This window comes from Ambystoma mexicanum, chromosome 3q (assembly GCF_040938575.1).
Source record: "Ambystoma mexicanum isolate Mex_15411 chromosome 3q, UKY_AmexF1_1, whole genome shotgun sequence".
NCBI classification, from domain to species: Eukaryota; Metazoa; Chordata; class Amphibia; order Caudata; family Ambystomatidae; genus Ambystoma; species Ambystoma mexicanum.
The window spans coordinates 387,683,023-387,705,384 of record NC_090926.1 but is presented as its reverse complement, the minus strand read 5'-3'; the positions used below and the strand labels follow the sequence as shown (position 1 = coordinate 387,705,384).

Here is a 22,362-nt window from a genome sequence, read left to right as displayed (position 1 = left end):
TAGCGGACAGCAGGAACACTCACCGTTTCGACTCAGCTCTCCCTGTGGCAATGCCCACCATCGAAAGGGAGAAGGGACTACATGTCCCTTCGCCATACATTCATGGCAGTCATTTTGATTAATAGTATTTTTTTGAAGATGAGAAATGGCCAGCGTGCTATTTCTAAACTTAGAAAACACTATTAGCACCCCAGAAAGCATGCCAAAAAAACCCTCTGTGGGCAGGCATTACAACTCAGGTAACGGCTCCGAGTCCACGTTAAGGCCTTGGCTTCGCTCGGGCCTGTAACTCAGACCCTGGCATTTACCTATCTTGTAATACCCGTCCACATCGGGGTTTGTTGCTTAATAATATGGTGGCAAGGCTATTGAGAACAAAGGATCTGCAGCGGGCCTTAACCACTTTTACAAAACATGATGTTTCGCTCCCAACATTCCTTCTCAACGCTCATTGTCTCCCTCAGGCAACATCCCACCAGGACAATGCTCACTGCAAGTTCCTGAACAAACATCTCCAACTTGTTTCCTTTTGTCTCTAACCTGCTCTTAATCCATGTGTGGGTTTCAGCCATATCATCATCATCATGGCATTACAGCCCTGAGAGTGTTGTCATCCGTTACTCTCTTTATATTCCCTAGCCTTCACCTCTGCCCCCTAACTCTGCATGGGCCAATGAGACACATTGCAGCCCCCTCCCCAGAAATAGAATTCCTCACCATGAAATTGCTTCATAGCACCCACTTTCCCATGTCCTATTCCAGCGGAGCCTTGTCAGGTTGGATCTTGCATTATTCTGGAAGTGACCAGTCTGTGTATGGCCAACCCTATTGCCTGTTTTCGTAGACTATTTGGTGCATAATTCATAGGCTGGCTTTTGTCACTATTTTCATTTGGTGCTTTGGTGTTAGTCCCCCGCCCCCCTCCCAAAGGCCGTGTTGCAGAACCCAGATTTCAGGATTTGGGCATCCATTTCTTCCTGTCCAGCTACCCAGAGGACGTTTATCTTGTCCCACAAGCTCCTTGTTCTTGACCTGAACCTGGGCCTTCATAGGTTTGTAGGAAGCAATGGCACAGCACTCTGTATTGTCCTGTTAAGGAACCATTGTTCATCTGCTCCCCTGCCATCTGGTATTCCTGTTTCTCATGCTACATGAAATGAAGTACAGAAAATGCTGCTCAGCCATTGGCTAGTGTCACACTTGTTCCTGTGACCAAGAGTTCGAAGTGAGTGGGAAATAACAGGAGCTAGGTTCCGCTGATTTATGTTTATGTTCATACTCCCGCTCCTTTTTTGCTGCTAAATTCCCCTTTCTATTTTTAATTGGTAGACTCGTTGAACCTAAACATTTCCACTGGGGCCCTGGTCACCTGGTAACTAATACAACAGTGTGCATGACCCTGGTCAGTGCTGCTTTCTGACCCCTGTGTGGGTGTGGTGTGGACGGCAGGGAGAGAGAGAGAGAGCCATTAATAATGAAAATAAAAAACGTATTTCTTGGATAAAAGTATCCATCTGGTTTTAATGCTGCACCCCCTTTCCCACCCCACCAACCCCGCCAGTGCCATTGTGTGCTGATGATTCAAATATCTGTAGGCCTTTTGCTCAGATAAACACAATTACTCCTGAACACTGTAGGGTCATTATCAGCATCTCCAGCAGCATCTACCGGAGATGAGTGGCCAGCTGGACAACACTGTTCTGCTACCATGAAAGGTTACCACTGTCCCTCCTCCCTTTGATTGTGTCCCTTGGAAAACATGCAGAGCATTGTACCTCTAGATATCTTTTCACTTGAACTGTCATGGATTGAAAGAGAGTGCAGCTGTTCTCCAACAATATGAAAAGTTAACGGGCGCTTCCCCAGCATCTTTTCTAGACTTTTGGGAATTTGCAGAAGGGAAGTGCCCAAACATTTCATGGCAGTCACATCTGTCCTGACCAAAGGGAACAGAATGAGAAACAATCCAGGAGAACCTCCTTAATTTTCCCATCGCACCCACTTCGGCATCTAGCTGCCCGGTCAGCAAATCCTTAACAAGTATATAGATGCATGCGGTCTACCACTACCTTGCTCATACTGGGGGCAAAGACACACCATTCCTATTGTTACGCATCTACCTTTGCTTCCTACTCTGTGGTTCTGGCTTCAATTTTCACTCCATCTACTTCCTTTTCCCACTTTCCTCACCTTCTGTTAATCCACTGCCCCACCACCCTCCCATCCTTTTGAATGTCACTTCATCTCCTTTCCCAAGCCTTACTCTCTTTCTTTTCTCACCAATTATTGTCCTACTGCACCTATTTCCTCATTTTGTGATGATCTTGATATCTTACTTTCTCTTCTTTTGCCTTCTCTAGGCCCTCTTTTTACCTGGTCATCTTTCCCCCACTAATGCTTCTTGTCCACTTCTGCCTCTGCTTGCTTCTTATGGTCTTTCCTCTTTCTGTTTTCCTCCTTTTACCACCTCTGGCTCTACCCTTGATTTGGTCTTCCCATCTCTGGACTCCATCTCTCCTATCCTTGCTACCACCTTTTTTCTCTTTGAACATGCTCTCCTTTCTTTCTCCTTCTCACTCTCCTCTCCTGCTTCTGTTCCAGTATCTTCTAACTTCCTTCTTTTTGTCTTTGCAATCTTAGGAACTTTAATCCCTCGTCATTTTCACCTACTCTTTCATGTTTTCCAACGTATCACTACGTTCACCTCTTTCTCACCTGATTTAGCTATCTCTTGTCTTTCTTCTACTCTGACATTAACTCTAGATGCTTTTCTATGTCTTTACTCTTTTGTTTCCCATGATGGAACCCTCTCAGCCTTGGCTGTCCCCCTACCTTCATTTCCTGCGTGTCTCGCTTAGGGGGGCATAACGGCAATGCTGGAAATCTCACTCCCTCTCTGATCCCTCTTCCCTCACCTGTCCTTATGCTTCCTATGATTCAGCTCTTCTCCCTGCAAAAACCTTATACTACTCTGATCTCATTCATCAATTTTTCCCCTCAACGTCTTTTCCAATGGGTGGATTGTTTACTTTCTCCACCTTCGCCAGATGCTGCTTTTCTTTCTTCTCACTGTCCTTGAATTCTCTAACTTTTTCTCCTCGAAGATCTCACAAGTGCCAGCTGCCTTACCTTCCTCCTCCCCCTTCCTTCTCCTGCCCCTTCCTCTGCTCTTCAACCTTCTCTGTCTTCCTTTACTACTGTCTATGATTCTGAGACAGCTACCATTCTTTCTAGCCTCCACCCTACTGCTTCAACAACCGACCCATTACCCTTGCTTCTTATTCCCAAAGTCTCACCTGCAATTCTTCCTTCACTTTCTTCTTCTATAATACTTATTTTTCTACTACTTTCCCCGTTGACTTTAATCATGCTTTAATACTTCCTATTTTGAAAAAGCCTTCTCTGGATCCATCTCTCCCCTCTAACTATTGTCCAGTCTCACTTCTTCCCTTTCTTTCTAAGCTACTTGAGCATGATGTTCTCTCTCAAGTCTCTTAGTATCTTCACCGCTACTCGCTTCTTCCGCTTCACTAATCGGGCTTCCATGCCCTACTCTCTACTGAAAGTGCTTCCATTCACGTCACCAGCTCGCTCCTTACTGCTAGGCACTCCAAGCAGTCCGTCCTCTATCCTTATTCTCCTTGATCTTTCGGTGGCATTTGACACTGTTGATTACCTAACCCCTCTCTCTCTTTCTTGGATTTTCTGACTCGGTCCTTCACTGGTTTTCTTCCTATCTTTCTAAACACACTATTTCTATTTCTTGGCCTGGTACCTATTCTCCTTCCCCATCTCTCTTGTCCGGGGTTCCCCAAGGTTCCTTTCCCGGCCCCCTCCTTTTCTCTCTGTGCAGTTCTCCTCTCTCTGACATCATCTCTAAATGTGGCTTTTATTTTCATGTCTTTGCTGATGGTGCACAGCGCTTCCTTTCCCTTTCTGATTTTTCAGACACTTCATACTTTTCTTTCTACATGCCTGACCACTATCCAGCAACGGAGGAACTCTCGCTTTCCTCGTCTGAACCCCTGCAAGACTGAGATTCTTTTCTTCCCAGCTTTTCCACACTTTCTCATCCTGTGTCTGCTCTCTTTTTTCCTCCTGCTTTATTGCCTTTTTCTAAATTCGCTCACAATCTAGACATACATTTTGACTCCTCTCTTTCTTTTTCTTATCAATATTAACTCGTCGGCTCCATCTCTCCAAGATTCGGTTGTTATCATCTTTGTCTGCCTCTAAAATTCCTATCTCTGATTTAATTTTCTCCCACCTCTTTTACTTTTCTTCCCTTCTGTTTGGTCTCCCTGCCTTTCAGCTCACCCCACTTCATTCTGTCTAGCATCACTCAATTCGGACCTAGTGTTCTCTTCCTCCACGTTCTTCCGTTTCCTTAGCTCTTCTCTCGCTGTCTTGCCTGTGTTTTGTGGTTTGCGGTGCTTTTAAAGCTCCCCATGGTCTTGCTCCACCTTATCTGTCCTCTTTCTAGTCCCCTCCCCGATCTCTTCATTCTTAGTCTTTATTTCTTCTTGCCATGCCTAAGCCTCCTTGTGCCTCTTGGCAGTTTTGATTCTTTGCCCTTTTCGCCCCAAAGTATTGGAACTCCCTTCTTCTTTTAATTCCTTCTTGTCATCTTTACCTGTCTTCTGCTCTCTATTTAAATCATCTCGTCTTCTCCTTCATAATTCCATTTATTTATTAATTTATTTATTACATTTGTTATACGCCCAGACCCTGAAGTATTACAGCGTAGTTATAGACAGTGGCAAATACGATCTTAGTGTGGAACAAAGTATTACAAAATAATAGTACAGTTTACAATTATAAACAGTTATGTACAGTAGTCAGAGGGTTATGTCTGTGCTGGTCAGGTTCTGAGTTCATATTAAGATTGATTGCATAACCAGGTTTTCAGCAGTTTTTTAAATAGTGGATATGATTTTTCATTCTTGATATTAGTGGGAAGGGCGTTCCAGTGCCTGGGAGCGAGTACTTTGAAGCTACTCCCGCCTGCTTTTTCTCTTTTGTATCGAGGGATGTCGAGATTTTCACTGTTGTTTGATCTGAGGAGTCTAGTGTTGTTTTTCTTGGTAACTGTGTTAAGAAGGTATTTTGATGCTTTGTTGGTGATACATTTATGGGTGATGCTGAGGGTTTTGAGGAGTATTCTTGCTTTAATGGGGAGCGAGTTGTTAGTTCTCCTGATGTTGGAGATGTGGTCTGATTTTTTTATGCCTAATGACGCTCGTAGGGCTTTATTCTGCATGAGTTGGAGTTTGGCTAGGTTGGTGTTGGAAGTACTGAGGAAGAGAATGTTGCAGTAGTCAAGCTTCGAGAGTATGAGTGCTCTTGCTAGGGTGACGCTGTTTGTGGCAGTGAGGAATTTACGGCTGAGGGAGATGAGTTTAGATGTGTAGGATGTGGAAGAGGATAGGGTGTTGATTTGTTTGGTCATGGTTAAAGTGGCGTCTAGGTATACACCGAGTGTCTTCACTTGTTCAAGTACTGGGATTGTAGTGCCTTCAATGGGGAAAGATGAGTAGGTCTGCTGTACGGCGGCGATTTTGGATGATGATCCTATTATGAGTAACTCTGGTTTGTCATGATTGAGACATAGGCTATTATTAGCCATCCAATTTTGGATTAGTGAGTAGATTACATTGATGAGGATTGTGTCTTGCTCGTGATTACCTGTTAGGGGGGTGAGGATCTGAGTGTTATCTGCAAAATTAGTGTAGATGACACCCACAGCATCCAGCGCTGCAAAAGGCAGCTTGGTGTAAGCGTTGTAAAGGGTGGGGTATAGGCACGAGACTTGCGGGACGCCTAAAGGGACTGGTAATGGATCGGCTAACTCTTTACCAACGGCCACTCTTGAGGTCTTGTCTGCGAGTAAGGATTTGATCCAGTCTCCATTGTTTGACAGGTTGAAGTTGGTAGCTAAGGTGGCACAGAGTTTGTCGTGGTCGACCAGATCAAAGGCCGCCGATAGATCTAATAACATAAGAAGACAGAGTTTGCCTTATTCTCTGGAAGCATCCATTTGGATCTTCAGGTCTAATAGGGCTGTTTCCGTGCTGTGATTGGGATGGAATCCTGACTGTCGGTCCCCCAGGAGTTTGTTCTGTTCTAAGTGGTTTTGGATCTGAGAGTATGCTATTTTATCGATAGTTTTCAGGAGGAAAGGGACAGTGATTATGGGTCGATAGTTAGTGGGGATTGAGGGATCCAAGGTCGTATTCTTTAGCAGGGGTGTGACCCAGGCTTTTTTGATACTGGTAGGGACTATATGAGAGCTGAAGGAAGCGTTGACAAATTCTGTGATGATGGATGTAAGAGTAGGGGCACATAATTTAACTAGGCGGAATGGGAATTTGTCTTCTTTGCAGTTTGAGGCTTTGAGTTCAACTATAGTATTTAGTATTTCTTTATTAGAGACTGGGGTGAAGTGAAAAGGGGTGCATGGTGGAGTATTGATGGGGATGGTAGCAATGAGAGGAGAGGTTTTACCAGCAAGGGTTGTTTTTTTGCTGTCGATTTTCTTTTGTAGGAGCGTTATTTTAGAGGCTAATGCGTCTTGAATAGTGGTGCACCAGGCTTCACTTTTGTTATGAGGTGTTGTGGTTTGGCCGGGGTTCTCAAGTTCTCTGGGGATAGAGAAGAGCTCTTTACTGTCAGAATTGGCATCGGCTATGCGTTGGCTTTATGGGAGATTATCGCTAACTTGTATTTATTATTAGATGTTTCTAAAGCTTTTTCTGATTCAGGGCTGTTTGTTTTCCAGTGTACGTGTTCCAGCGATCTGTTTGTGCGTCTGAGGGATACTAGTTCCTCATCAAAGCAGAATTTGGAGCGTTTGTCAGTTTTCCTCGTTTTGGTGGTGACAGGGACAAGAGAGTCAATGGTGCGGGTAAGGCTTTGTTTGTAGCAATCTGCTAAATAATCAGGTTTGTTAGTGTTTGGTAAAACGTTAGCTAATGCTGAGCTTAGGAGAGGGGAAAGATTGTCTGCCGAAAGCTTTTTGAGGTTTCTGGTTTCGAAGGTGTCAAGTGGTTTGGATCTGGTGAGGTTAGTGCGGCTGTATTCCAGGGTAAAGCTGATGACTCGGTGCTCAGTCCACGCTACAGGGAGGATGGAGTCGATAGTGATATGAGAGTTCAGAGTGAGGCTCCAGTCCAACGCTCTACCTTTAGAGTGAGTGGGTTCATTAATCATTTGGGCAAAGTTCATATCTGACATAGCTAAGTGGAAGGCAGATGCGTCTGTGTCAGAAGGGTGACCATACCCTAGGTTAATATCCCCTAGAATGATGCATTTGGTTTTGGGTTTGATGATGGGCACAGGCAGTAGTAGTATGTCTAGATTAGGATCAGTGTTTTTGTTATGTGATCAATAAACCACTAAGAAGCTGGTAGTGGTTTTTTGGTTGGGCGTGAATTTCACTAGTAGAGGTTCACAGCCGTCTAGTTGTTCCAGTGGGCAGGCTCTGAGTTGTAGCGTTGTTTTGGCTATTATGGCCACTCCACCTCCTTGGAGGTTATTCCTACCTGTTCTGAGGATACTGTATCCTTGTGGGATGGCGATGGTGAGTAGCGGACCTGCGGCCGGGTGAAGCCATGTTTCAGCATATCAAGTTGTTGATCTATGATCAGGTCGTGTATTTCTATGGCGTGTGCTACGAGAGAGCGTGCATTAATAAGTGTGCCTTTGCCCTTGAGGTTAGAGTCAAGGGGTGGTGTAGTCTTAGGGTTGGCAGTCTGAATGGAGTTTTCTATTTTTAATGGTTGATTTGGTATGTTTTTTAGGGAAGCTTTTGATTTGGTGGTTGTTTGGCCTGGTTGCTGATGAGGTAGGGGTGCGTGTGGTTGTGATGGATCTAGGCGCTTGATGGTTGAGTCTGGTGTTGCCCAGAATCGGTATTGTTTTATTGTTGGTCATCGTATCAATGGGAAGTGTGGTGGGGTAGAGGGAATTTGTTTATTTTCTTGATTTGCATTTACAACTGTTATTGTACTGTTTTTTCTTCAGTTCAGTGCTTAGGGATACACGCTTTATGAATAGATAAAAATACAAAGATACATAAACAGAGAATTCCAATACACCATATATATGCCAACATTATCCATTCCATTTGGGAGACATTAGTCCACTCTTGGTTTTAACTTTGCATTGTGGACTGAAAGTCCTGGGTTTACATTAGGGAAATCCAGGACAACAAGTCCCAGAATGCAAAGTTAAAAGCAGGACCGTACTAGTGTTTCCCAAATGGAATGGATAATGTTGGCATGTATGCATGCACAGCACATCAACATCTCCTTAGACTCTGACTCACAGCAGCCAGCAGTCTTAATGCACATGTGTTGGGCTCGTGCTACGATAGAGAATGAAAAAGCCAGACAAGCATCTTCAAACTCCAAAATCACGAGCAACCTCTACGTTTTCCTTGGCCTACCATCTGACACACTGCGTGCAGCTCCTCATGCTCTCACGCAGGATCTTTCCTGGGTTTCATTGCTTCTGCTTCAGGTTTTGGTTTCCTTTTTTTTCTGGAACCTTTCTCGTGTCTTCCATGAACAGCAATTGTTCCATTTAACAGGGCTGTTTCCCGGGCAGATTATAGAAATGATTTGAACTCTGTGATTCCTCATCCGGTATATATTTGACATGAGCACCTGGCCGGGGGAGCCAGCCATTCAGGTTGCTTGGATTGTGTGCTGCATCCCACGATCCAAGCCCATGTTCCAAGCCACCTAAAGGTGGCTCTTCCAACCTGCCATCTTCTCCCCATGGCCCCACCCTCCTTTCCTCTCTGGTCCATTCTCACCCCCTTACCCTACAGACCTGATTCCTTCTGCAGCGGCCGCGCTGCCCCTCCATGTCCTGGTCAGCTGCCATGGAAATGGAAAAGGGGCTCTGCATGGAGTCACGCCTTCCATCTCAACAGCGGCCATCTTGGTGACTATTTTGTTTAAATGAATGGGACGCAACAATCGCTTCCCGGTGTTTCAATCAGAATTATATTACTGACAGCACCCCGGATTTCAGATTGAAAACATGGGGTGCTAATAGCAATAAAACATCCAGCCAGGTAACGGTGCGAGGTCCCATCGTTATAATCTGGGCCCCAGCCAATACCGTCCGCTGGATTGGGTTTTATTGCTGAAGTATTGCTATACCTTATTTTGGTATGTAATCCCGGAGTAATGATCCTTTTTTTTCGTTTGCACCTCCAGGTTTGTTCCGGTGCCTTATCCTTCTCTAGCATTCCCTTAATAGCTGGATTATATGTCTTTCCCACTGCATAAGAGCACGGGCTCCCGGGAGGGTGGAGTTTAACTTGACGGGCTGCCGCATTTCTACATTGCTAGATTTAGCATTTTGGCTTTGCATTGCAGCCTCTGTCTCGCTCTGAATTTGTTCACTGCAATTAGCTTTTCACATCATTACCCGCTATTATTTCTGGAGAGTGCAGGATTACAGTGCTGCTACTATGGTATGTTGACATGTCTTGTGTCTGACTTTCTCTTACTTATAATGTCTATTGTGCTTTGCACATCCTTTCATGTTTTGTTCCTGGCTTGTGCCCTCTGTGTGCCTGGTGGAGCTGGTGGCATGTGTTCAATGCAGCAGTAACATTATCATTCTGATCACTGCAGGCAGGTAGGAAACCCACCCCCAATATCATGTGCATGGGTTCTATCCATGTCCCCACATTCTGATCTCCAGCCTGCATGCAACCACACACCGCAGATCCTGCGTTACGTTTGGATGCATCCCGGGACTGGGTCACTCTGATGGACATAGAATCACTTAATTTCCATTCATTGCGGAGTCAACCCGGTGCAGTCCCTGAAAATGAATGGGGCATTAACGGCTGCCATGTTTGGGATGGCAGCCGCCATTGCAGGTCTCTGCAGTGGGTCCTTTGATGATCAAAATGGACGCAGTACATTCATGTGGGCAAATGGCCAAAACTCTCAGGGGTTCCATGTCTGCGTACCTTTAACAGCAAATATTACGCAAGTCCCTAGTCCATTGACCCATTGATGCATTACATGAGCAAGCATTGCCGGCTCGTTCTAAGTTCATTACCTCTTCCTGTGTTAAGCCGCTAAAAGCGATATATAGCTGTAATATGGTAATGTGGTTGGATAATGGGAGGCAATCAGGGTAAACCAGTCTTTACTTTACTTTATTTGATATAGCGCAGCAATGGACCCATAGGCAAACATGGACACAATGACAGGGTGAAACAGAAGTCCAGGGGTACGAAAGGGGGATTACGGGAAACTCATAGGAGGGTGGGTGGATGAGGGGCACACGGGTTGTCCAACTTCAGGTCTCGAGGGACCAAAACAAGTCGGATTTTCTGGATACTCCTCATTAATATTCATGAGATAAATTTGCATACAATAATTCTAAATCTATGCATATTTTTCCTCATGAATATTAACAAGGGATATCCTGAAAACCCGTCGGGATTCCGGCCCTGGAGGCCTGGAGTTGGACAGCCCTGGGCTAGTCGAATCACCAGCGGATATTTGTATACTAGGACAGATGGGAGGTAGCAGATGGTTAGGGTTGGTAAACTGGGATGGAAGGGCGATTAGCAGGTCGCATGCCTATGAAGAAATCAAGCAACTTTTAGGAGGGTGGAGAAACAAGTGCAGTGAGATAGAAATACGGAGGCCCACTTACATCGTATGCGCCAGCTTTGATCTGCTGGTAGAGACGGTGCTGGTCCTCATCCCAGAAAGGTGGATATCCAACCAATAAAATGTAGAGGATGACTCCTGTCCAAGACAACAAGGAGAAGTTGATCAAACCCTGGAAAAGGGTGAGCTTCAAGATACGAAAGTAAAGTGAGTCGAGGAAAGCATGCATCTGTGAGCAACAGAGGGACAGCAGAACACAGGAGAGCTCATGACAACATATCACAATACAACCAACTGTTCAGATGAAATGAATTGCATTTTGAAATAAGTTAAAGTTAATATTGCAGCATGGCACACCCTGAACGTACTTGTCTCTCAGCATAGAGATGGATAAACAGTGTAATCCTTTTGCCAGGCAGGCAGGGTTGGGGGAAATGTGTTCCCTAACTATTTTCTGAAGCCTGGGTATTTCTCAGGTTTGCAGAGGTCTCTTTGGAGTGCTGTAGAGGGTTGGGAACCAATATACACACCTAGTAGATGGCAATGAGAATTGGTATTGCCAATTAAAGCCAAGGGCCAATTTCAATACTTAGGTGTTTGTGACTGTGGGAAGAGTTTTACAAATTAAGAGAAAGTTCCATGGCCAGACCTTCAAGCTACTAATCCAGCAGAGACCACTAAATTCAGACAAATGACCGACTTCACTGCCGCGGTTCGCAACGCGAGATCAAATACAGGTGAGATTGCACCAAACCAAGACACAGAGAGGTCCTTAGCACCCTGCAAATCATTTAGACTCTAAGGCATGTCACGCAAACAATAAACTGAAGGTGAAGAGGCTCCCTTCGCATGAGCCTCTAATTATCCAGAGAGGACCGAGGCCGCGCACAGTAATACGTCTATCTTCGACTCTGGGTCATTTTTGTTTTTTACACAGAGGTGTGAAAAAAAAAGAATGAGAATCTGGGAGATCATGGCTCTGCATGCCTTTTTTACACTCATGGCAACTGGCATTGCAATTACGCCGTACAGATATAGCTGGGTTTTTACAGGTGTAAAAAACAGGAAGAGGGATTTATGCTTCTCTGTCCACATAAAAATGTGATGTCTGAGGAGATGCTGGATCTCTTTACCGCAGAGCTGGCGTAAGAGGCAGAGGAGATGTCAGGCCCCGTCCCTAGCTCTGGAAAGGGCAGGCAACCTACTTTACTAGATGAATGGGCGTCTCCACCAGTAAAGTTTCTTCATCCACTTTTCCACCCAATATGAAATGACCACAAAAGAAGAGTTTCATATATCCCAGAAGACTGCCAGTGGAGATGTCACGAAATCAGGAGTGAGATGACACTAACACTATGACGACAAAATGGCCATATGATACAACCCTATCAGTGTGACTGAGGCTCATCAGAACATAAGAGATCCAAAGGCTGGCTAGCCTCTAGGGAACACATGAAGAGTCCTCATCAGGACCCTGCCTCGCATCGATGAAAGGGTTTTGGGCAGAGCCAGGTGCATGGCAGCAAAGCCTAATATGTAGCTGTGCCAGTGGCCAGTGGCATCCATCTACTGTAAGAGCTCCTCTGTTCTGTTCTAGCCACTCCAGTAAATCAAGTCAATGCAGAAGCCATACTAGATTGGACGGGCCGTGCAGTAAAGACCTATCAACAATGCAAAGCCAGTGAAGCAGTGCTGTCATGAAGAGAGAGGCTGCAAACGATGCATGGCGCAGAAGCGTAGGTCCTCTAATCGCTGGAGCACTGGCGCGCCTTCCAGAAGCATGTGCTCAGGCTGATATTCTTGGACCTGGAACAGAACCAAAGGAAGACATGTTGCTTTTGGAAGCCCTCCAGCTGGTTACTAATGCACTGCACCCAAGCACTTTGCAGGGATCTGGGAGGGTGAGGGATGGTGACCAAGTGGAAGCCTGCCCGCCTTCTGCCACCTGTCGTGCCATATGATCACCAGCCCACACAGAATCCGTGTGCTTTGGTATGCTTAAGGCTTTCTTAAAGGACCCCCATGAGCAGTCACCCAGCGCCTGGGAAAGCCAAAAATCTGCGCAAGTGATGGAGCTGCGTGCCTGCATAATGGATGCTCGCAATCGCTGCTGGTGGGTGCCGGAAGAGCTCAATGTATATGGGTAAGGTGAAGCTGAGTAACTGGGTTCACATAACTCTCCTCCAAGCTACAGCATAAGGGTACTGACTATCCATAAACCATTGTCACATAATATATGTAAAGTCATGGGATGTAAAGAGGTCTATATATGTTGGCAGCCCCTTGCTGCATGATCGGGATGGGAAGATTAGTGGAGATGTGAATCCTTAGTTGTTGATTGGTACAGCCTGGAAGCAACCATTGCATGTGTGTCATGATGCATCTAGGTGGTTCCTTTCGTTGACAACTCGGGTATGTGTATATCCAGAGAAAGGTCCAGCAACTAGCCTAATTTACTACCAATGCAGGAACGCATGTGTGGTATGGAGTAGAAGCAGAGCTCTCCACAGCACCGCTGGGGCTGGTGAGGTGTTGAAAAGTGCTCGCATGCATTAGGTTGTAGTGTGTTGGGTATTTGAGTATGTAGTGAACGCTAGAAAGAGGAAAAGGTGAGTACGTTAGTGATAGTGGGCCTCCAAGCGCGTGGTATTTATCAGACCTGTGGCCAGATTACAGAAAATGATAGAATGCAAATGCCATTTTCGCATGTAAATAAATTCATTTGCCCGCCAGGATTTTTCTGTAGTCGAGCTCCAGGGAGTTCTTATGATGACAGTGGGAGGGAAGTGGGTAATTCAGGTGTGTACCAGTTTTCATTACCTCCAACCTCCGCGCCCCCCCCGTCTGGATGAGTGCTTGTGAAGAGACTTGATGTCCCATCTCTGTTATGGAGGCCGAATAGGCTAACAGGCGGGCATACATGCTTTGTTATGGTGGAAAGTAAGAAATCAAATCCGGTGTCCAACCTGGAGTGCGCCCAAATGAGACCCATCCAACTGCAACAGTCACTGTGTTATGGTCGGCATAGGCCCAGACTGGGCATGCGCTCAAATGTTGGCATTGATATCTCGGGTCGGGTTGTGGATGTCACAAGGATGAGGCTGACCCAATTATGTCAGGCCTAGTGGGCGCTCATGCCTGCAGTGGTGTGCTCAAGGGGATTTCTTAAAGTTCAAAGTCCTTAGTGGGGCGTGTGAGTAGAGAGTGTACCTCTCTACATCATTTTGTCTATTGCAGTGTGGTGACCAAGGCATGCGGATTCCGTGCTTGACTGGGAAGCATGAGTGTGTCCCGAGTGCTGTGGGGGCGTGTTCCCACCATCCCAGTCTTAGACCAAGGCTTGCTGCTGAGTTTTGTCCTATCTTTAGGGTTGTCAGTGAGTATTGCAGGAGGCCATGGCAAAGGCTGTTGCCATCCTCCAGTGTTGAGAGCACTTCTGCGATGGCCGCCATGGATCCACGCAGGGAGGACTACAGGTATGGCATGACGTAAAGCATGGATCTTAGTTGAAAGAAGCAGCATGTGACTGTCGCCGTTTTGGTCGAAAAGGTCGGTGAAAAAAGCTGAATGTACATTTGATGCGCATTCGGCATGGAAAAAAAGACTGAAGCCCTTAATACTGAACAAAGGGAGTGCGGGGTTGTCGGGGTTTCCCCCGCTCCCCTAGTTTGGTATCATGGGCTGCAGGGGTTTATGGGGTGTGCTCCCGCAAACATTAAATGCACAGCGTGGACAAGCAACCAAAATCCCAAAAGCTTGAGTTGCAAAATGCGAACAAGTGGTCTTGTGGTTCATAGGTGAAAGCGCATGAGAAGCGTGGGGGTATTGACTATCAATGTTGGCTGGGAGAAAGTTCCCATTTCTTCTGTCCGAGGAATGGTTATTGGTGGGTTGTTTTAGAGTTGTAGATGATAAGTTTGATTTTAGTTTGCTTGTGTTTTAGTCAGTCATCATGAATGCAGCTGTCTGTAAGAGGCACTTGCTGAGGTATGGTTAATTTGAGTATTATCTGCATAACTATAGCAGGTGATGTCTTGGTCAATGATGAGGTCTAAGGGTCGGGCCCTGTAGATTTTAAAGAGTAGCAGTGACAGGTTGGATTTTTGAGGTACATCACATGTAATATTTCGGGGACGGGTGCGATTTTAAGGTGGATATATAGGTCCCCTCCTTTTTGGTCAAAAGGAATAACAACATCCAGCATTAGGTGGTCCCAAACTCAGGACCGCAAGTCTTTCTTTAATGATATCTTGGCTTATCGTCTAGAAAGCCACCAAGATAACCGAAAAGATGAATGTTCTTGCTGTGGCAGCATTGGCATTGCCCATTATTTGGTGCCAGATGGATGACCGCATGGTCTTTGTTCCTCTATGTGGTTTGAATCTATGCTGTGACGTCTGCATGATGTTCTTGGTCTTCACATTTTTCTTGAAGTTGCTGGTAGAGGATGTTGTTGGTCTCAACGTAACCCTGAAGTTGTTCATAGGGGAAGTTGTTGGTCTCCACATAATTATGAAGTTGTCGGTAGAGAAAGTTGTCTAGAATTTCAGCAGTGAAGAGGGAGTTCGAACGAGGGCGATAGCTTGTGGGGTTGTCAAGATTTGCTGTGACTTTTCTAAACAGAAGGTCACAGGCTCAGTTACAGCTACTTTATTTTCCAGAGCGCACCCTACTGCTTCTCTTCTCGATCCTATGCCCATCCCCGTCATTCCCGTTGTTTATCCCCTGATCAGACCTTTTTTGACCTCTCTTTAAACTGTCTCTCTCCTATGCTACTTGTTCTTCCACTTTTAAGCATTTCTTCCCTTTCTCTCTACATTTCTTGAACGGGCTGTTTATTCACAAATGCCATCTTTTCTTAATGTTCATTCCATTCTTCCTCTAACTCAGTCTGGCTTCCGCCCTGTCCACTCAACCGAAACCGCTCTTCTTCATGTCCCTAATTCTCTTCTCTCTGCTCGTCAAACTAAATCTTCATCTACTCTTATCCTTCTGGACTTGTCAACGGCTTTTGACACAGCCTATCACCCCACTGTTCTAGCTTTCCTTTCTTCACTTGGTCCGGCCACCCCATTACACAATTGTTTCAGTCTTATCTTTCTAAATGTTCTTTCTCTGTACCTTAAGCTTGGCACTCTTCTCTTCCCGGGCATGTTCGATATGGTGTTTCTCAAGGTTCGGTGCTGGGTTCCTTACCTTTTCCATTTACACCATTCCTTGTTTTCTATCATTGAATCGTTCAATCTTTCCTCTCACTTTTATGCAGATAACACATATGTCTTTTTTCCTATTCAACACTCTCTAAATCTCTTCTTTCATATGGTTCATCCTGTCTCTCGAATGTCCAATCTTGGATGCATTCTCATTTCCTCCATCTTTACCCATAACAAAATTGAGATTCTCTTTTCCGTCTCTGCCTCGCCCACTCCTCATTTAGCCCCTATTGGTATATACTTTCGCCCATCTCTCCTACCTTTCTCGGCTTCTGTTTGCAACCTTGGGGTTTACCTTCGACTCATCACTCTCCTTTTCTTTACACATATCTTCAAGTGCCCGTACTTGTCACTGCTTTCTTTTGAACATGTGTAAAATGTGTCCTTTCCTCTAGCCAATCTTTTCATTACTTGCTATATTTTCTCCCAAGTGGACTATTGTTCAGCTTTACTCTTTGGTCTTCCATCCTCTCACCTTACTCCTCTACGTTCATTCTTCAATTTCGCTCTTCACCTTCTCTTTTTGCTTTTCCCTAGATCCTCTTTCAGATCTTCTCTTAGCTCTGCCTTACTTCTTCCCTATGACTCTCGTCTACTGTTTTATTTTCTTTCCATTGTCTTCAAGTGCTATCATGGCCTTGCTCCACCATATCTTGCTTCCCTTATCTCACCTTATATCCCATCACAGTCTCTTTGTTCCTAACACCTTCATATTCTGACCACTTCACAAGCCTCCTTGTACTTCCTCATGTTTTTGTTCATTTTCTCTCCTTGCTCCTAAAGCTTGGAATGCTCTACCATCTGATATCCGTGCTTCCCCCTCCCTTCATATATTTCATCCCTGCCTAAATGCTCATATTCTCTCTTCAATATCTTCCTATTAATCCACTGTACTTAATTGTTGTCATCATTCCTTATTTGTACCGTACTTGATTTGAATTACAGCGCCTTGGCAAAGGTGCTTTATAAATAAAAATTAAATACCAAATTGTATAGGCAGTTACTTGTCCTATTGATGAATTGAGAAGTCATTGGAAGAGGAGCGAGAACCCAGGTTGTTTAGTTATGGCTTTGTGAAAGCCCTGAGGGCAAGGGTCTCTGGGTAATCCTGCAGAGTTGCAAGGTTGGCTATGTTTGCAAATTCCTGTGTGTACAAAGCGTAGAAGGCTCCCAGAGTCACAGAGTGCACCTAACGAGGTACTGGTTCCATTACATATTAGCGTGTTGGTGTGCTGTCCTTTTTGTCCTGAATCGGTAGTATATTGTCACTGGAGCGTGTAGAGGTTGATTCACAGCTTTGCTGTGATAGGCTTGCTTTGGTGTTGCAAGGTGATGAATTCTTGAATTCTTTGATGATTTCGAAAATGTCTTTCTAAGGGATTGTGAAGATTCTGTGTATTGTGAATTGGGTATTTTTGTTGGTCTTTCCCATTTCTGCCATGTAAATATAGAGTTGTCAGTAGGAAGCATCTGTGCCTGACTCAAAGTACTTTTTCCTCCGGATATGTTTCATCCGCCTGTTCTCGTTCTTGAGGGTGTTGAGGTTGGTGGATAAGTTTCATCCTCCTGTTCTCGTTCTTGAGATTGTTGAGGTTGGTGGATAAGTTTCATCCTCCTGTTCACGTTCTTGAGGTTGTTGATGTTGGTGCATAAGTTTCATCCTCCTGTTCTTGTTCTTGAGGTTGTTGAGGTTGTTGGATAAGTTTCATCCTCCTGTTCTCGTTCTTGAGGTTGTTGATGTTGGTGCATAAGTTTCATCCTCCTGTTCTTGTTCTTGAGGTTGTTGAGGTTGTTGGATAAGTTTCATCCTCCTGTTCTCGTTCTTGAGGTTGTTGATGTTGGTGCATAAGTTTCATCCTCCTGTTCTTGTTCTTGAGGTTGTTGAGGTTGTTGGATAAGTTTCATCCTCCTGTTCTCGTTCTTGAGGTTGTTGATGTTGGTGCATAAGTTTCATCCTCCTGTTCTTGTTCTTGAGGTTGTTGAGGTTGTTGGATAAGTTTCATCCTCCTGTTCTCGTTCTTGAGGTTGTTGATGTTGGTGCATAAGTTTCATCCTCCTGTTCTTGTTCTTGAGGTTGTTGAGGTTGGTGGATAAGTTTCATCCTCCTGTTCTCGTTCTTGAGATTGTTGAGGTTGGTGGATAAATTTCATCCTCCTGTTCTCGTTCTTGAGGGTGTTGAGGTTGGTGGATAGGTTTCATCCTCCTGTTCTCGTTCTTGAGATTGTTGAGGTTGTTGGATAAGTTTCATCCTCCTGTTCTCGTTCTTGTGGTTGTTTATGTTGGTGCATAGGTTTCATCCTCCTGTTCTTGTTCTTGAGGTTGTTGAGGTTGGTGGAATACCTTCTAGCGACATGCTTTTCTGGGAGCATTTGAATGGTTTATTTAGGGCCATCCAGTTAAGCAGTCTGGTAAGCGGGAGCAAGGTTTATAGGCTTCAAGGGCTTTAAGAAATGTATCCAAATTGATCTCCTTCTGTGGTCTGATGCTGTCCCTGGGCCCTTGGTGCTTTTGGGTACAACTGCAGGATCTTACTGTATTTGTGTGCAGGATGAACGTACTCCCTAGGAGCATAAGAAGTGTTCACAACCTGCGGGCAAAGTGGAAGCCCATTGCCCACGGCAGAGTTGGAGCTCGTTGCCTATGTATGGAGGATGTACCCAGTTCGGGTGCACTCAGCATAGTTATGGTAGAACATGACTGCTTAAGTGTATTTGATGAGCTTAATACCTAGGAGTATAGGAAGTACTCACAACCAATGGGAAAAGTAGAAATTAATGTTCTATGGGTTCCCTTGGAGATCATTGATATTGATAATATTAAAGCTATTTGTACTGTGCACTGTCACCACTGGAGTGGTCCCCCAGCGCTCTTATTATTAATAAAGACTCGCCTCAATTTACATGCACAGAGCAGGAACTCAACTGCTATCACCTGTGCTACAGGTAGTTTACACGGTTCTATGTTAAAATAGCTCAAATAAAATCATGAGTCCAGTTATATTTCTTTCGTTTTTTGGAGGAAATACCGTTTACACTACCTATGCCGCAAGCGCATCACACTATCTGTGGTGCAGATTCTCTCACTGCCAAAGAGAACAAGAAGAGCCTACGAGCTGTGGGGCAAGAGCCCACCTCCTGTGGTATATATGAGGAGCGCACTCACTATGCAACAGGAGGGGATGGCTTCCCGTGAGTACAGTAGGACCTTGCTGTGTATCTGCTCAGCAGGAGGCAACTGAAACAGTACTCATTGAGCCCACTGCCCATGGATCCAGTAACAACTTACTGTTTGTAAGCAGTGGCGTCGCTAAGGGGGGAAAGGGGGGATAGGGGAGGCCCTCTGAAATCCTGAGCCCCCCTTCATCCCCCCTACCTCAGCTGTGCTACTTTCTCTGCACTGTCTGCAGTGCTGTGTTCGCCAGCACAGCACAGTATAGCACCCAGGGCCGCAATCAATGCTGCGTACAACAATGAAGAGCTGTTGAGTCACCCTGCAGCCAAAAGTAGCCCCTCCAATCAGAAGGTGGCACACAAAACCGCCAACGATGGGTCATTAGTGACTTCATGGTTTAGTGCCTACAATTTGATGGGAGGGGAGGTGCACAAAAGGGGTCTGGTAGTTGGTGTGCACAAAAAGATTCTCTGCAGGAGTGCTTCTGACGTCACACATTGCCCTTTTACAGGTGCACCGCCCCCCCAAGCCCCGCGCCACTTCTGTCTGTTGCCCCCTCTGTGCCCCTCCTAAATGTGAATCCTGGCGACACCACTGCTTGTACGTGCTGGCGGAGATGACGGCTACACTTTCCAGCTCTGCGCACAGAAGTAGATTACTTCTACAGGCTTTAGTCCCTGTCTATTAACTTCTACCGGCCTCTTTTTGATGGCATTTTTAGAGCAGAACGTGTGCAGGAACAGCGGGATCGCCCCTGCAGCATGCTGTCCATGTCCCTGGGCTTCCATAACCAGCACAGCTCGCGGAGTGATCAATGCAGCAGGTCTGAACCCGCGAGGAGGCCGACATTGTAGGGACCGTGCTGCCCAGGCACCTGCTTGTTAGCAGGGTAAGGCCCGCGGGGTGCCTCGGGCTGGGCAAGTCAGCCGCATCTTTCCAGGAATTAGGCTTTATGATCGACAGCTAGTTTGTCCATCTGTCTATCTGATAGTTTCTTTATTTGTTTGTGGTGTTTTGTGCAGTACCGCAACTTGCAGTACACAAGCAACAATGTGTTGCTTTAGAGCTCTAGAAAAATAAACCGGGGGCGTGGAAGCGGGAAAGGGTGGCATGAGGGGACGAGAAACAACATCAGTCACAGCAAAGCCAATAGGGACAGTGCTGCCAACTGTCCCGCTATTCGCAGATATGACCCACAATTGTAATTATAATACGTTAAGCCGGGAAGTCTCAAAACCCGCGCAGAAGGCAGGCTGGCCAACGGCCTCGCGTTACTTCTCCAGTAAACACAAAAAGGCGCTCTGCAGCAGTCCCTTTTCTTTGAATGCTGCGCTGCTGCTGGAGCCAAAACCTGCAGTAGAGCTGGGAGAGCCAGTGATCTCATGGCTAGGGCCGAGCCCGGGCCTGCCTCTTAGGCTCAGGCGTGAGCTGGGCAAGGGAAATTGCCGTGCAAAAATTGGAAGGGGGAGATGCGTGCCAGAGGCTGGCGCAGAGAAAAAGGGGCTGGCTGGGTGTGCAAAGAAAAGAGGCTGACTGTTGGCCACGCGTGGACGGGTCTATAGGGCAATAGGGCAATGCCCGAACCAAAAACATAAACTAGGCACTGTTTTTTTGGTCAAAGTGGGCCACTTTTTTGGCCAATATGTGGGCTAGTTTGAGGAATTACTTCACCATGTGGCTAGTAGTTTTGACCATGGTTTCTGAATAAATATTCTTTAAAATGCACAATTTGCATCACATTTTATCAACAAACTCCCCCTTTGGTGCTATTCAATCGGTCTGTCACAAAAGGAATGAATTTGCCATTTGCAACTGTGGGACACTTTCTCATTGGTTCCCGAGATGATGTTATGCCCCAGTCCGACTCTGCCAGTGCCACAGAGAAAAAGGGCTGGGGTGCAGAGAGAAAGAACTGGTAAAAAGTATTGTTTGTGGATAGTGGCACAGGCTGGCAGCCCTCAGACTGTGGTGTGGGAGTGGTGAAAAGGGGCCAGAACCACAGGTAAAGGGTAGAGACATGGTGTTGACCACACTCAGGGAGAGGTGGGCAAGCGGAGAGGGAGAAGGGAGGCTGGAGGAGGAGGGAATGTGGAAGGCAAAGGGGATGGCGGCTCTAGTGCGGCAGTGGAAGTGGAAACCGGTCTGTGAAGCATGTACCTGTTTTAAATTCGCCAATCCTCCACCAATATATTATAGGGTACCTGGTTCCAATCCACATATATATTACATATACACAAATGATCAGGAGCACTATACCAGATAGACTATCACGTTCATTACGCTAAAAATCCTCAGTGCACAAGTTTTGAAAATATATATTGACTCTTATTCCAAAAGGTATTGTTAAACGATCATAGTAGTTAAAACATTATTACCACATGCAGACAACAATACAGAAACTCATAATTACACACACAGTGCTCGCACAAATAATGGCAATACATCATACACCATAAACAATTCTTTGTTTGTATTCACAGGGACAGCAGCACATACATTCAACTGGTTACAGATTGTGGGAGCCATTATCTTCTCCGATTGACTCCTCCTATGTCATTTCAAGGATCCATACCGATTATTTGTATGACATGGAAAGATTATTCAAACATCAACTTTATTCTCACAGGACAGTCGCCCTCCAAGGTCGGAATGGACCGTATTTCCCCATTCAGGGAACCCGGACCCGTTACCCGGTATGGGGGTAGCCATGCCGTAAATAGCAGCATGGCTACCTCCATGGTCGTAATGAGGCCACTTGTCTTGGATGTTCTCCTTGGGGGCAGCAAGCATTCAACTAATATGCAACCTTTGCAGTCATTTAACCTAAATTAAAACCCTCTACTCCCCCCCCCCTTTTCACTTCTCTCATTCCCATGAGTCTCCAGTAGCCGGAGATGGTTTTAGGTTGAGTCAGACTTCCATATGACTCCCATGGCAAGGATTCATTGAACCTTTGCTAGACCTTCAGGAATTAGTAACTCTCTTTGGGCTTTCAGGTGCCGGGTATCGGAAGAGATTGGATGTTTTTTACGTATCTCTTATCACTGCAGGTCCCGTGCAGCTCCTTTTCACTCATAGGAGTGGTCCTGATGCACACAGGAAGACAGCGTAAGGTGCCTGAATTGCACTGATGGAGAAGATGATGAGCTGGAGCCCCAGTAGAGTGTGGCGGTCCCTAGTCACGTGTGCTGATGGCGCGATCAGCCTGAGGCACATGTACAGAGTCTGACGAGCTTCAGGTGCATGGGCTCCCAGTCGGAGGAGATTAGGGTCCACTTTCAGACAGTGTCCGGAGCTTAATGCTCATGGACAGGCATAATTAGGAGTCG

At 45.7% G+C, this 22,362-nt stretch overlaps 1 protein-coding gene across 10 annotated transcripts in view; it reads right to left on the bottom strand.

Moving 5' to 3' along the window:
• The window catches only part of CAMK2A (calcium/calmodulin dependent protein kinase II alpha), a 605,670-nt gene that overhangs the window by 118,858 nt on the left and 464,450 nt on the right, over positions 1-22,362 (bottom strand). For all 10 annotated transcript variants that reach the window (XM_069654060.1, XM_069654056.1, XM_069654059.1 and 7 more), the window contains exon 9: positions 10,693-10,787. In XM_069654060.1, coding sequence (XP_069510161.1) covers positions 10,693-10,787 — 95 coding nt within the window. The remainder of the gene's footprint in view (positions 1-10,692; positions 10,788-22,362) is intronic.